The sequence below is a fragment of the Dreissena polymorpha genome, unplaced genomic scaffold, assembly GCF_020536995.1.
Source record: "Dreissena polymorpha isolate Duluth1 unplaced genomic scaffold, UMN_Dpol_1.0 chrUn059, whole genome shotgun sequence".
NCBI classification, from domain to species: domain Eukaryota; kingdom Metazoa; phylum Mollusca; class Bivalvia; order Myida; family Dreissenidae; genus Dreissena; species Dreissena polymorpha.
Genome location: NW_026273373.1, coordinates 92990 through 109726, shown reverse-complemented (window position 1 = coordinate 109726; position 16737 = coordinate 92990). Strand labels below are relative to the sequence as shown.

Here is a 16737-nt window from a genome sequence, read left to right as displayed (position 1 = left end):
AACGACATGATGTCGCAAACGCCTCTCACCTGAAGAACGACACGATTTCGCAAACGTCTCTCACCTGAAAAACGACATGTTGTCGCAAACACAACTCACCTAAAAAGAACGACACGATGTCGCAAACGCCACTTACCTGATAAACGACTTGATGTTGCAAACGCCTCTCACCTGAAGAACGACACGATGTCGCAAACGCTACTCAACTGGAGAACGACATGATGTCGCAAACGCCACTTACCTGATCAACGACATGATGTCGCAAACGCCACTCACCTGAAGAACAACATGATGTTGCAAACGCCTCTCACCTGATCAATGACTTGATGTCGCAAACGCCACCCACCTGAAGAACGACATGATGTCGCAAACGCCTCTCACCTGATCAACGACATGATGTCGCAAACGCCTCTCACCTGAAGAACGACACGATGTCGCAAACGTCTCTCACCTGAAAAACGACATGTTGTCGCAAACGCAACTCACCTAAAAAGAACGACACGATGTCGCAAACGCCACTTACCTGATAAACGACTTGATGTTGCAAACGCCTCTCACCTGAAGAACGACATGATGTCGCAAACGCTACTCACCTGAAGAACGACATGATGTCGCAAACGCCACTCACCTGTTCAACGACTTGATGTCGCACATTCTCAAGTGTAAGTGTCACATTTCTATCCAGCAAGTTGAATTCGCTCAGTTGCACCATGAACAGCGGCATTGGGGTCTGTCGGATATCGATGTCTGTACAAGAGCTGGTTTCTAAAATGTTTAATACACGTCCATGTTTAATAAGTATGAGTCATGCACGATAGGTAATAATCTAATAATTCGGCAGCCATCACACATAACGCCAGTTCAGAAGCCAAATTTAGCAAATCAATAAATATTAAATAACTATACTAAAACGCAAGCGCATCAAAACCATTCAATTAAATCACGAAATCAACCAAAAGTAATTCCACGCAACAACAAAATGATTTTACAGTAATACCTCGTTTTAGTCGTTTTGCTTCTGGTATGAATGTAATGTTTTGAAGAAATTCTACTGGAGGAGAACATGCTAAAAATAGATCGTTGCACAGTTGAAATTCCGCTGTCAAAGTAACGTCACTTCCGGTTAGATTGGCTCTTACAATGAAAAATACTTTGTATCCTAAAACGCTCCCGACTTCTATATGTTGTTCTTCGCCTGTTGCAAAAACATATTTGTGAAAAAATTGGCATTTAAAGTATGCGGAAATTTTTCGCTAATCACTGTAATTCTACCTTTGTGGAAAATAATTTTTAATTACCCTTTAACAGTAACTCTTGTTGTTTACACACCATGTTAACACTATTTTACTATCTAAAATACTATGGTCTTCTAAAGAGATTTCGGAACACATATTCATGTGCATTGACACAAAAGCGCAAAATTAATATACCGTTTGGTTTGATAGTGAAGTTATGGCCCATGACGCTAATTTCTATTTTCAGCTCCGATGGTACAAGTGCTATGGAGGCGTGCAGCACCTCTGACTTCGGTCCAAGAGGGACAGGAATGTTGCATGACAGGCCAAGGCAGTCCTCGCGCGCATAACAAATGTGACCGAACCCTTTTGCTATTGCCCCTTTAAACATGGGGCACACTGAAACATCATAAAATATTGACCGTTATCATATTAAAAATCTGTTCTGTTCGTGTGTTTCTTAATGTAGATTTTGCAACGATATTTCAGACAGAGCGGCGGCCAACTAACTTACACTTTCGTTCTGTAAGCTGCCTTAAATTATTAAACGAAGAAATTCCAGATACAGAAAACTGCCATAATTTAATTAGAAAAAGGATAAAATATATTGTCAATGACAATAACATAATATATGTGTAATGCATCCAGTTTGTTACAATGGATTTATTGTATAAATAGTTTCGATAGACTACGAACGTTTGCCGGGAAGCTCTGCCATGGAGAGAGACAGTTGGCCTGGATCACCGAATTTCAAGGAACCAAGTCCATCACTGTTATCATTGCCGCTTCCACCAAAGCTAAATCCTCCGGTAAAGTCAAAGTTGCCAAAGTTGAACGTCAGATTGTTCCGTTTGAAAAAGTTTATAGCCATAGTTGGTGTTATGGTCGCCGACGAATCTAAAGGCTCAGCTTTCATGGCGCATGCTAATTGTTGTATATGTCTATAAATTTGATTCCAACTTCTGACGTTGCGTTGAGTTTGTTTATAATCCAGTCCACCGTTTTGCCATTGACATCGACGATTTCAAGGATATTCGGGACTTTTGGTCTGAAACTATTAATAAAACAATATATTACAGATCGTTACTAATAATAATATTACATTGACGTCATTACTTATCGTTATTATAAATAGTAACAAATTGACTTCACGATATTCGGGACACTGTACTAAAACAATATACAAACAGTGTAAATGGATATATATCCTGGTAATATTTAATTTATAAATGCAAGGTTATATTTGTATTAACAATATTGACGTTGTAACTAGTAAATCTTAACACTGAAAACCACCATAATATAAACACATGTCGAAATGCATATAGATACGAAAAAATAAAAATATCAAACTATTGTAGTCTGTATTAACATGATAACATAATATTTTAAATAGTTTAATAAATATAACTATTTGGCTTCTTAATCCATTCAAAATCTTAACACAAGGTGTTTTTTTTTTCACTTACTTGCTTCCAAAGAGAGCTTTTTTGAACAGCTCCGTGAACAGTTTGGTTTGAGCCTTTAGACTTTGTTTAAAACTGTCTCCAAATGACATAGGGTCATACAGTGATTGGTCGTCAGGCCTGTATTTTAAATCCTCATCACTAATCACATCATCCGCGTCGGGTTGACGACGTGCTATAGGCGTCTCCTCCTTAACGGGATCTTTACCGTCATTCAATTCACCAGATTCGAATGTCTGCCCTATGTACCTATTTTAAAGGGAAATTTAGAAGAGATATATCCAAATAATTTCCTATTTTTCATGAATTTAAGTTATGAGTTGCAATAAATAATAGCGGTGATTTGTGAAAAGAGGGTTTAATGCATGTGCGTAAAGTGTCGTCCCAGATTAGCCTCTGCACAGGCTAATCAGGGACGACACTTTCCACCTCAACTGGATTTTTGCTAAGAAGAGACGTTATTGAAACGAAAAATATCACAAAAGCGGAAAGTGTGGTTCCTGATTAACATGTGCGGACTGCACAGGCTAATCTCGGACGACACTTTACGCACATTCATTAAACCCCTTTTATTAATATTAATAAATATATATTAATTGAAATAGTAATCACGCGGACAGAATCTCACGCTTGCAAAGGTTAGCGATTGAGAACATGTACATAATGACACTTAACAAACAACTAATACAAATTGTCTCGCGCCGAAGTAAGTGACACTTTTGTGTTTAAGAAGTATGTAATCAAATGAAAGAATCAGACAGAATATAAAATAAACGAAATCTACATAATATTTGTTTAACTTTTACATTTCCAAATGTGATTTCTAATCAAACGTCAAAATAACACAACACAATGTCAAAACAAAAACTATTAAATTAACTTTACAAACGTTTCTACGAATTATGAATGTTAACATTTTAATGATTATTGCATAAGGTTTGTATAAACAACTAAGTGCTAAATAATAAAAAAACTGCATTTAATTGTATCGTATGTATTGCCATGTTCTGTATAGGCATTAATCATTTATCTTAAATAAAAGACCAGAGGTCAAGATGTTCTCCCACGATATAATGATTCTGGAGTTTTAATATAAGAGCGCTCTGTGAAAAGGTGGTTTATTGCATGTGCGAAAAATGTCGTCCCAAATTAGCCTGTACAAGCCGCACAGGCTTATCAGGAACGACTCTTCCCGCTTTCATGATAGTGTTCGTTTAAAAAAAGTATCTTCATTGCAAAATCAAGTTGAGGCGAAAAGTGTCGTCTCTGATTAGCCTGTGCGGACTGCACTGGCTAATCTGGGACGACGCTTTACGCACATGAATTTAACCCCCTTTTCATAGAGCACGGCTCATTAGTATTCGTAGGACATTAATTTTGTTTGATTTTGCGGGTTTACCGATCCACGAATTTAACACCAACACATCGGAACACATCGGACAATGACCGACGCAAATTCCCTTTTCCCTCCACAATCAGGAATCTACGAATTCACGAATAAGTATTTTGTAAACCACGAAATGTGATGCCAACAAACATTAATGATTTCACAGTACTTACTATAACACTTTGATTAAGCTTGACCTCTACAATGCGAATTGCGGTCAGAAAAGCAAACTTTTCGCGAAGATACGATTATCAAAATATGTATTTGGGCATTGGTGCACGTATTCTAGAATATATGTATTAGCACTGCTTTTAAGTAGTTTTCTTTAAAAGACTAGAAATTTGTGTCCGCATGAAACGGACGCCCCAGCTATATTTAACTTGACATGGAAAAGATATAAATTTTTCCAAACATAATGAAAATAGTTCATACAGCATGCAAGTACCAATCTTGTGTTATTGTTGCTACATAAAAATCCCATTTTACATATGTAACATTGACCTTTAAGCAAGCACCATAGTTGGTGCTTACACTATGTTGTATTAAAATAATAAAACATTTTGCTCATGCACTATAAAGAAATTTACCTGAAGGTCACATGAACATTACCTATCACTGATACGATATGGGGAATATAAACAAACTTCACGTGTCCACCGTTAACTTGAACTTGAAGAGACCGACCTGCTTGGTTCACGCGGAAATCGTCCAGATATAATTTTTATTTGTATAATCTATTTCAAAATCCAATAATACAACACAAAGGTGTGGATACTATATTAAAGAATATACACAAACTCGATGTGTTCACTGTGCCATTTACTTTTATGTGAGCGACGTGGTTGTTGCACGAAAGAAGTACCTTCACTATATTAATATTAGAAAAATGAAAACAAAAACAAAAAAACAACAAATGTCCACTATGACCTTGACATTGTTGTTGAACGCGGCAAGTCGTCTTTAGATCATGATCATGTGTACTTTATTTATTTTGAAATCCTATAATGCACGACAAAGTCATGAGCAGGACACATACAGTGATCTTGAGCTTGAAGAGATCGACATGGTTTTGCAAACGATACGTCATATATATGTGATGGTAATTTATGCCAATTTTCAGAAATCCGTTATTTACATTAAAGTTATTAGCCGGAAACGAATTGTTAAACACAAACAAACACACATACAAAAAAACCACACACAAACGCACGCACACACATAGTGTTTACATTGCATGCCATCCCGCAATTATCATGGCGGTGACATAAAAATTATTGAGTTTTCATGGAAAAGGCACTTATCAAGAAATCGCTCATGTTCACGAATACATTTGAACGAAATGGTTTACAGGATTTGCGAAGAAAGAACAGCAATAATACATTTCTTTTGTAATACTAACGAACTACAACTAAATAATAAGCATAAGCCTCGATCTGAGAAAACGGTTATTATTGTATGTGCCAATCGTTCCAGATTCGCCAGGGCAGTCCTCACAGGCACTCAGGTACGACACTTTCCGCTTGCATGGATTTTTTGTTTAAAGCAACTCTCCTTATAGCGAAAATTCAGTAAAGGCGGAAGGTAAGTGTCGTCCCTGCGTAGCCCGTGCGAACTGCACAAGTTAAACCGGGACGACTCTTTACTAACATGCATTGCGCCCCGTTTTCCTAGAGCGAGTCTTAAATATTATTTTTAATGATTTAATGATGTTGATGTTTACCTAAACTCGTGATCGTTACATTCCTGGATCCATTTTGGAATCGGCACCAAGCGATCAAGGAAAGGTGACGGATCAGTGTAGTCATAATCCGCATCAAGCAGAATGGCTTCCTGAGCCTTTCTTACTGAGACGTGGATGGAATTCTTATCTCTAGAGTCGCTGGTAGACATCCAGTCACTTTGTTCGGGATTCGTAGCTTCCCCAATGGTAATGTCAAGGAGTTTGTCTGTATTGGGGTCCTGCGGGGTACCAACGGTTTCATTCACATTAATAGTCAGCTTTCTTTCTTTACAAACTCTTGCCGTGGTTGCTTCACCGATCTTTTCGCCAGCTTTTACGGTTTTCTCGTCCAACTCTTCAACTGCGTCGATGTTTTCTATGACTATTTCAAGCGGTACAAACTCCGGATCGTTTGGGTTGATGACCACCTTCTTTTCATCGCTGTAAATCTTTAATCGACCGTTCACCGGCATAACAATCTGCAATTATATATGAGCCTCGCTCTGTGAAAAGGGGTTGAAATGCACGCGCGTAAAGTTTCGTCTCAGAATAGCCTGAGCGGTCCGCGCAGGCTAATCAAGTACGACACTTTCCGTCTAAACTGGATTTTTGCTCAGAAGAGACTTCCTTTAAACAAAAAATATCATAAAACGGAAAGTGTCGTCCCTGATTAGCCTCTGCGGACTGCGTAGGCTATTCTGTGACGACACTTTACATACATGCATTTAACCCTATTTTCACAGAGCTGGCTCATATAAAAATCAATGTCGAATGAATAGGCTGTAAAGAACTCGCGGCGCACAGTTTCATTATCAAGGGTGATGAGCAACTATATATATTCAGAAAGTATCATATGCTTTTGCCAAGCTCTCACTCATCAAGTATACTTTCATTCTATACATAGATGGTGACTTCACTACGTTATTGTCACCTCTATACTAAGACGCATCACATTCCCTTAGTTTGGGGAATTATGCTTCCGCCAAAGTAGTTCTGCGTAGGAATGAAAATGTTAATAATGAAAGAAAACTCGCTTTTAATTGTGTGTTTAAAGCGGAATTTTGTTTTAAGAAATGTTACTTAATTATGTTTAAATGTGATTTTGAATCTCTTTTAAGACTGATAGCGATTATCAGAAGCACGATTACCTGACCTTTTTTCGCGTTCACTTTTCACTCGTAAAAAAGTGCTACCCACAATTCCTTTTGCGTTATTACACAGGTCAGTAAGACCGGTGTGTACACAATGGTATACTTTAAAAATTGATAATGCATTCAGTTGTCAGGTACAACATAAAAACTGTGTTCACTCCTCTGCTTTTCTCGACTAACGATTTGTTTTCATCAAATTAGTAAACGCCATTCGATCTCTCTGACCACAATACCAATTGTACACATGATTCGTTCTTATTTTGCAATAACCGTGCCCGACGTCTACAGTGTGTTTCACACAAACAAACTACACATGCAATTAAACAAACGACGGCAAATTTATCCGACTTGGCGGGGGTAAAAAAAATTGAATGAAAATGTTAAAGGGGTAGACAATCATTCTAGTGATATTGCTACAAAAAATGCGCTGCAACTATATAGGCGTTGACTTACCGTTTGTCCCACTCCGAGAATGATATCTACCCCAGTTGTCCCGTACGCCTTGTTAGCTGTGGAGGGCCACAAGCCCGAGGGACATTCTCCAAACGCATCGCGGCGCCTTGTTGGGAAGTTGCGGTCGAATTTCGGTCCAAACACCGTTTGCACCAATGATCTTCCGATCTCGATACTTAATACAAATATGTCTTGATGATATCTTGATATATTAAGTAATACCGGGTAAACGTCTTTTTTCTTAGTGTATAACTTGATAAATCGTCAACAATTGTATTACCGGTAGTTGTAATGTTTAGGTAAAACTTATAAAATACATATCACGTAAAACAAAGAAGACCTTGATTTTTTTGTATTACGGTGATTATTAGCCTGGCTGTTTTCGGAGAAAACCCGAGCTATTGTCATAGCCAGCTTGTCCGACGTCCGCCGTCCGCCGTAGACGTCGTGCTAAAACCTTAACATTGGCTCTAAAATCAAAGTGATTCCACCTACAACTTTGAAACTTCATATGTACATGTGTAGTTGCACCTTGATGAGTTCTACATGCCATACTCATTTTTGGGTCACTAGGTCAAAGGTCACTGTGACCTCTAATATAAAACTTTTACAAAAACCTTAACATTGCCTCTAAAATCAAAGTGCTTCCACCTACAACTTTGAAACTTTATATGTACATGCAACTTGATGAGTTCTAAACGTCACACCCATTTTGGGTTACTAGGTCAAATGTCAAGGTCACTGTGACCTCTAAAAAAATATTCTGACAAGCTTTCGCAGACGAGCGTGGCGCCCGTTATGCGTTGCTCTTGTTTTAATTATTATCAACTACAACTAGCACTAAAGTAGTATTTAAAAAATACATATTTACATAAACCAATAACGATCGTAAATAAATACCAATTATCTAGAGCCTAAAAATCGATTCAAAGAGAGAATACGAAGACCTGTTCCACTTACGCCTCTTTTACTTTCTGGTAACCCCATTTGATGCTTTTGATGCCATCCATGATGGATTTGAAGTGTTCGACAAATGGTTTCACAAAGTCAATCAGAGGTTGTAGAGGCGCAAACATGTGGTCCCATTTTCCTTGAAGGTTATTCAAAAGATCGTGCGTCGTGTTTTTCTGAAATGTGAATAACTTTGTTAATTATAATTTAAAGACGTTTTTTTCCGTGATCCGAAAACGGCTAAATGGCATGCATCATTTCCAAAATAAATTTTACTTAAGTCAAATTATTTAGCAAACAAAACATGCACAAACAATAACACGGAATGAAATCCGTTATAATTAAATCTTAAGACAAATAACTTTCATTTTATTGTTTTACTGATAGATATGGAGAAGGATGGTTTTTGTAACACTTGCCACGGTTGAAAAGCCATCGCTGATTGCCGTAGTGGCTTTGACCTCTATTGCATGTGCACCATCTTTATTCGAGTCTATTAGTTTCGTGAACACATCTTTAAGGCGAGCGATTATTATTGGTATCTTCTTCGTTGTGTCGATCCATTCTACAACTCTCCCTAAAATGATCATTTAAGCTCTTTTTGGATTCCATGTTAACGGTTCTCTTACAAAATGTGGAACTAAAATGAGCCTAGCTTTGTGAAAACGAGAAAATTGTTCTGGGAAAATTGGGCGCAATTCAGTTCGCATATGCTAATCAGGGACGAAACTTTCCGCTTATACGGACTTTGTCGATAAAAGATAGTCACTCTCTCAACAACAAAAAAACAGTTTAGGCGGAAAGTGTCGTCCCAGATTAGCCTGTTAGGACTGCACATAATTATCTTTGCCGACACTTGACGCACATGCATTACGCAAATTTTCACAGAACGAGGCTCACACTTGTAAAGAGACCGCACATATTCAAACAGTATTGAAAAGAAAGAAACCGCACAGAAAAGAAAAAGTTTGAAGTTTTACTCACAATATTACTCACAAACCTATTATCTTCGGGCGTTTATAACTTTTATAACGTTTATAAAAAAATAATACGTCTTAAAAGCAAAGGCACAAATAAATTAAACCTTTAAAGCGAAACATGTGTTAACAATACACTTTCTCCAAAAAATGTTCCTTAAGTTGCATTACTCTTATACCATCAATCGTTATATTTCATGGGACATTTATGTTTGTTTATATTTTGGGTTGAATAATCCACGAATTAATTACAAACAAATAACAAACGCAAATCCATTTTTTCTAAAATCAGTGTGCACGAAAAGGACATTTAAAAGAAATCATGCCGACAAATATAAATGATTTAAAGTATTTAAAGTAAAAATAAAAATATCGATTTACGCAGAAGATAAAAACACGAAATACCTTTTAAAAACAGACACGCCTCAACCACTTTGTTTTTCACATCGATAATTGCCATGGTAATTGCCACTTTTATGCTATACAGAAAATAAGTGATTAAAAATTATTAAGTGACCAATCAAACATATCGTTTTCTATGATACACAAACAATGACATCCATTGCTATATCGACGGACATAAATGAGCCTTTCTCTGAGAAAACCGTGCATTTGCGTAAAGCGTCGTCCGATATGAGCATTTGCAGTCCGCACAGGCTAATTAGGGACGACAATTCCCGCTTTTACAGAATATTCCGTTAAAAAAAGTCTCATCTTAGCGAAAATCAAGTTAAGGTGGAACTTGTCGTCGCTGATAAGCCTGTGCAAACAGCCCAGGCAAATCTGGTACGACATTTAAGGCACATGCATTTAGCACCGTTTTCCAAAAGCGAGGCTTATATTTAAGTTATTCTTCATTATAATTCTCAACTGTCAAAGATTAAATAGTTTCACAGTGGTGAAACCGTAGAATTTTTTATTTAAAACATTTATAAGCTTTGGTCAATTTCGATAGCGCACTTTGGATATACCGTTTAAAAACATTTATTTTCTCATAGTTTACTTAAGTTTTCGATGCAGCAGTATTTTCTACGTGCAATCTGCATGAATGTCAGACATCCACAGTGATATACTATTACTTTGCTCGTCATTAGTTTCGCGATTTAACAACACAACGGTAAGACTGTTGTGTTGAACTCTAATAGAGCTATATAGTCGCCAGTAAAGTTTAAGCGTGTAGCATTAGAAAACAGCGGAAAATGCAACGTACAAAGGTTTCATAATCCACATGTCTGGTATATAGAACTTCTTGATATTAACACCATACTTGATGACTTTGGATTTTTGTATTGAAAACAATATTAATAAAATTGATCATATGGTACTTATCGACACCTCCTTACTCTGTTATCGCCCTGGACATCACTGTGATTGCCTGCGTGGGATTCTTGAAGAGTTTCCCGATACTCCCCACGATTGTGTTGACGGCATCCATGATCTTCTTAGTTGTGTAGGGCAATGCAATCGTAACAGCATCAACAACGTCCTACAAAACGGAATGATACAAGATACCTTTCAATGCACTCAATTTATGAGAGCCGCTGTAGGAAAACGGGGTTCAATGCATGCGTTAAGTGTCGCCCCAAATTAGTATGTGCAGTTCGCACAGGTTGATCACGGACGACCCTTTCTACTTAACTGGGTTTCCATTTCGAAGAAACTGTCACAACTCGAAAAAAATCATAACAGCGGAAAGTGGCGTCCTTAATGAGCCCCTGAGGATTTTAAAGGCAAATGTAGGACGACACGACACTGTACGCACATGCATTAAACAATTTTTTTTCATAGCGCGACTCAACTACTTCAATGATAGTATAATTTACATGAACAGTAGTAATCACTTTATATCAATAATTATTATGCAAGCTAAATTATAGTTAATTAAGGATCAAATTAATACATTTAAACGTTTAATAGATACTGCAATAAACACAAAAGTACTCCATAATATGTTCTTCGAAAACGTTCGACTTGATAATTATATTATGTCATTTTTGAAGAGGTAAATGCAAATCACTGGAACACACATTGTAGAATTTGAGAGCATCCTTTTTGATCCCTTCTATGAATTCGCTACTTTCTTTCACAATGCCCTTGATCTCTTCGACAACGATATTGGCGCTTATGCTATAGAGTTCCTTCACAAAGTCTCGCATACGGCTGGCAACCTCACCGAGTCGAGTTGGGAGGTGTTTAACAATGTCCACGATTTCGTTGACAACCTGTGTCAGCGACTTACCATCTATAAATAAAACCACATAATACATCAACTGCGCTCTTGAAAAAAACGGGACTTGTTGCATAGGCGTAAAGTGTCGTCCCAGATTAGCCTGTGCAGTCCGCTCGCGCTAATGAGGGAAGACACTTTCCGCATTAAACATCGTCAGTCATAACCATACTTTAATAGAGATAACAAAAGTTCATGTGAAAAGAACGTAAACGAAAAACACCATTAAAGCGAAAAATGGTCCCATGATTAGCATGTGCCGACTTGACAAGCTAATCTGGTATGGCACTTCACGTACATGCCGACTTGACAAGCTAATCTGGTACGGCACTTCACGTACATGCCGACTTGACAAGCTAATCTGGTACGGCACTTCACGTACATGCTGACTTGACAAGCTAATCTGGTATGGCACTTCACGTACATGCATTAAGCATATTAGCTTGTGCCGACTTGACAAGCTAATCTGGTATGGCACTTCACGTACATGCCGACTTGACAAGCTAATCTGGTATGGCACTTCACGTACATGCCGACTTGACAAGCTAATCTGGTATGGCACTTCACGTACATGCCGACTTGACAAGCTAATCTGGTATGGCACTTCACGTACATGCATTAAGCATATTAGCTTGTGCCGACTTGACAAGCTAATCTGGTATGGCACTTCACGTACATGCCGACTTGACAAGCTAATCTGGTACGGCACTTCACGTACATGCCGACTTGACAAGCTAATCTGGTATGGCACTTCACGTACATGCCGACTTGACAAGCTAATCTGGAACGGCACTTCACGTACATGCCGACTTGACAAGCTAATCTGGTATGGCACTTCACGTACATGCATTAAGCATATTAGCTTGTGCCGACTTGACAAGCTAATCTGGTATGGCACTTCACGTACATGCCGACTTGACAAGCTAATCTGGTACGGCACTTCACGTACATGCCGACTTGACAAGCTAATCTGGTATGGCACTTCACGTACATGCCGACTTGACAAGCTAATCTGGTATGGCACTTCACGTACATGCATATTTTTCCACAACGCGACTCTGGTCATCTCTGTAAGCAATGCAATACATGTATTAAATTGTTTCACGAAAACATTTATTTGTATTTAATGTATGATGGTGTGTGTGTGTGTTTTTGTAATGAGCGTACACATTGTCACACAAGAACCACGGATAGTGTTCTTTCGTATGAACGATTCGCCTGTCAAAAATGTAATTATTAAGTAAATTGTTTACTAACGTAAGGTGTTAGTTTAGATATTATTTTAGTTGTGTACTTCTTGTCATTATTTTTGTTATTGTGTTCTGTTTTTATTTACACAATAAACAAAGAAAAAAAACTGTAAGAAAATCAAATGAACATCAAAGGCAGTCAGGAAAAAAAACCAATATAATGAACGTGATAGCTTTTTAAAGCCATTCTTATATACTTAAAAGTTTAAATCACGTGTTTGTAAGACAATTAACACCAGATTGTGGGATATAACACTTCAAAGCAGTGAATGCAAGAAGCCAGATTGTGGGATATAACACTTCAAAGCAGTGAATGCAAGAAGCCAGATTGTGGGATATAACACTTCAAAGCAGTGAATGCAAGAAGCCAGATTGTGGGATATAACACTTCAACGCAGTGAATGCAAGAAGCCAGATTGTGGGATATAACACTACAAAGCAGTGAATGCAAGAAGCCAGATTGTGTGATATAGCACTTCAAAGCAGCGAATGCAAGAAGCCAGATTGTGGGATATAACACTTCAAAGCAGTGAATGCAAGACGCCAGATTGTGGGATATAACACTTCAAAGCAGCGAATGCAAGAAGCCAGATTGTGGGCTATAACACTTCGAAGCAGTGCATACAAGAAGCTAAACGTGTAGCTTACCCTTGAACATGGTCAGTAATTGCTTGAATGCCTTTACACCATTCACGATAGGTTTGACAATCTTGTCCATAATTTTGTCAAAGATTTTCACCAGATCGGACAGACTGTTAATACCAAAATCCTGAAAATAAACACTTTAACAATATACAACGCAAATATTTGATGTCATCATAATCACTTGTTTTCTGTCATTAAAATGTGTAATTTTAATACCCAATGTACATAATATAAGTGAATTGAAGAACAATACCAGGGATTTCAATAGTTTTTGAAAACCAGGAGTCAAATGACCTAGTGCTTGAATTTTCAGATGTCAAATGAATTTTTCAGGGGTCAAAATATTGAAATCTAGTTATTTTGTTTCTGGATATTTGTTGACTGCTCTACAAATATTTCTCTGTATGACTTTTAGTATATCTTGCCTAACTGAACACATCATTTTGTGTGATTAAAAGTACATTTTATGTTAGTTGCATGGTAACATTTGCATCAAAATGATGCAAGGAAGATAAGTTAGAGGAGTCAAAGGGACAAAAATGCAAAATGCCTGCATCAAAAAGCAGGATACTGCTTCAATTGAAATCCCCGAATAAACATGTAATTTATTGAATAATTTCTGTAAACATACAACAGAATGTCATTTGTTCAATTTGAAAGAATTAATTTCATTGGATTACTGATAATGTAGATCATCACGTGGGCATTCAGGTGTCATGTGAGCCTCGCTCTGGGAAAACGGGGCTTAATGCATGTGCGTAAAGTGTCGTCCCAGATAAGTCCGCAAAGAATAATTAGGGACGTCGCTTTCCTTTTGTGTTGACTTTTTCGTTTGAAGGAAGTATCTTCAAAGCAAAAAATTAGTCTAAGCGGAAAGTGTCGTCCCTGATTAGTCTGTGCGGGCTGCACAGTAAATCTGGGGACGACGCTTTACGCATTTGCATTAAACCCCACTTTCATGTGATGCTACCACTGAAGACGATGAAAATGATAAACGCTGAAGGTAAAACTGATGATACTCTCATAGAAGAAAATATCTCTTTGCGATACTTATCGTTAGAAAATTCAGACCGTTCCTTATATGACAGATGAAGCATATATGAGCCATAACGATATTTAACTTTAGGACATTCGGGTTTAGCCAATTGAACCATTGAATCGGTTGCGATAGTCCATACGATACATACCAAAATTTCACTCAGAATGTAACTTACATAAACATAGAAGCAGACATAGACCTTAACGTCACTTACGTTAAGGATATACATATCATAGACGTCGTGGCCCTTACAGCAAACACACGCCTAGACAAAATAAAACTCACGGACAATCACATCGCTAAATACCACCCTTTGAAGTAGATGATAACCTAGACGGTACTAACCTTAAGGATCTTCAGATTTCAATTTAAATTAACATAGAAACAGACGTAAACTATGCTTACTTTAAGTACATTCAGGTCATAGCTGATGTGGCCCTTGAAACACACGTACGCCTTGACGATGTCGACATTGTAGCCTATGAAACCTACATGCGCCTCCGCGAAGGCTCCGTTGTACATGTCGACCATAAAATGGCCGCTCAGTAGAGCTGAAATGAAAACAAATGGGCCAAGCTATGGGAAAACAGGCCTTAATGCATGTGCGGAAACGGTCCAAACAAAGCTCAGATTTATTAAGCCCCGTGTTCCCAAAGCGTGGCTTAATAATTTAATCAATTATCATTATCATCATAAATTGAGGTGACAACGGACACTGATTCTTTGAGTTGGTGACGTTTTTACCAGATCTATGATGCCATTTGCTGGTTAGTTTATCATTATGTATTATTACTTTGGTCATATTCATATGGTGTAATCACGTGAGAGGCAAGATTGCGACGTCAATGCCGAGGCAGTTATTTTTCGCCGCTTTAAACCATTTATTACTTGAATTATTTTTTTAATGCCGCTATCTTTCCAGCCATATCAGCAAGAAAGTTACTATTGTTTATTTCGTATAAATATTTACTCTATATCTCGACTTTACTCGCTGCAAAATTTCTTAGCGGGATGACCTAATTACAGCGCCACTAAGAAAATATGCGGGAAGAAAGGTTGAGATATAACGCGAATTTTAATACGAAATAAACGCTTATCACCTTTTTGCTGATATGGCTGGAAAGTGTACGTCATTTTAAAATAATACTTAAGTTATAAAGGGTATAAACCGGCGAAAAATAACTGTCTGGTATGGACGTCGCAATCTTGACTATCACGCGATTACCCCATGTGATATTTTAGGCGAAAACGTTAAGTGATTTGCATAGCTCTCGATTTCAATTAATAAAATAATGCCATAAAACTCGGTAAAAATGTTGAGCATTACCGCACGGTATGTTGCAAGCGAACACAAGAAAACTACATCGCAATTAAATGTTCAAGTATTATTTTAAACATGCAAATGACATGGTTCCTTAACCACCAAAACGTCCAACCTCAGATTGTCCCAATATTTATGCTGTAATGTTTGCAGTATGTTTATTTTTTAAACATGACGTTCGTTTTGCAATATTCTTAACTACGACGTCAAACCTGGCATAGTAATCAAATAAAGTATATCATAAAACCAATTCTCTTTATTTGTATGTCTTAAAAAATAAAAATAAATAAAAAATAAATTTTCGGTCATAGCCTTCATCTGAATCATTAAAATGACGATAAACACAGGAAGTATCGTCAAGGTAAAATAAAAAAATTCGGCATACCTAATTTTAGATCCAGCATATTCCGCATGACAAGGCCGAAGCTCGCCCCTAAGCTGCTGCTTCCCACCGTCTTCTGCCAGTCAATACCAGGGGGCTTGATCGTCACCTGAGGGTTACAGTATACTAAACAAGTGAGATGTGAAATGCTATACTCTCTAAAAAGCATCTTGATTTACAATAAGGCATGTTTTAAATTAATGAACCTTGTTTTAGTATTCTTTTCTCGGCATGTTTTCATGGAAAACATTGACTTTCAATAAGAAATCACTGCTTTGTTTGTAAATGGGAGACAACAGCGGGAAACTTGCGCGAAGGCGGGTTACAATCGATTAAAATGTGTCCCCCCCCAAAAAAAAAACAACAACAAAAACAAACATTAAAAATATTCAAATTTGAATCGTGCCAAGTTCTTGTTTTACATATCGAATGCCAAACCATTTTTATTTATTATATGCATTCAGCTTAGAATGCTGTTGCCTTGTTTTACTTAAGGTTTTACATTTAATTGTATAAGGATTTGAATCAGTGTA

The 16737-nt window shown here is 37.5% G+C and overlaps 1 protein-coding gene across 1 annotated transcript; it reads right to left on the bottom strand.

Moving 5' to 3' along the window:
- Window positions 1-2700: 2700 nt before the first annotated feature.
- On the bottom strand, window positions 2701-16373 carry LOC127863914 (uncharacterized). The gene is made up of 11 exons (XM_052403603.1): window positions 16208-16373; window positions 14916-15052; window positions 13466-13586; window positions 11368-11582; window positions 10684-10826; window positions 9746-9819; window positions 8783-8940; window positions 8373-8539; window positions 7413-7587; window positions 5809-6287; window positions 2701-2950 (listed from the first exon to the last, which is right to left on the bottom strand). Exons 1-11 carry the CDS (start codon window positions 16371-16373, stop codon window positions 2701-2703), a joined length of 2085 nt encoding a protein of 694 aa, XP_052259563.1.
- Window positions 16374-16737: the final 364 nt, after the last annotated feature.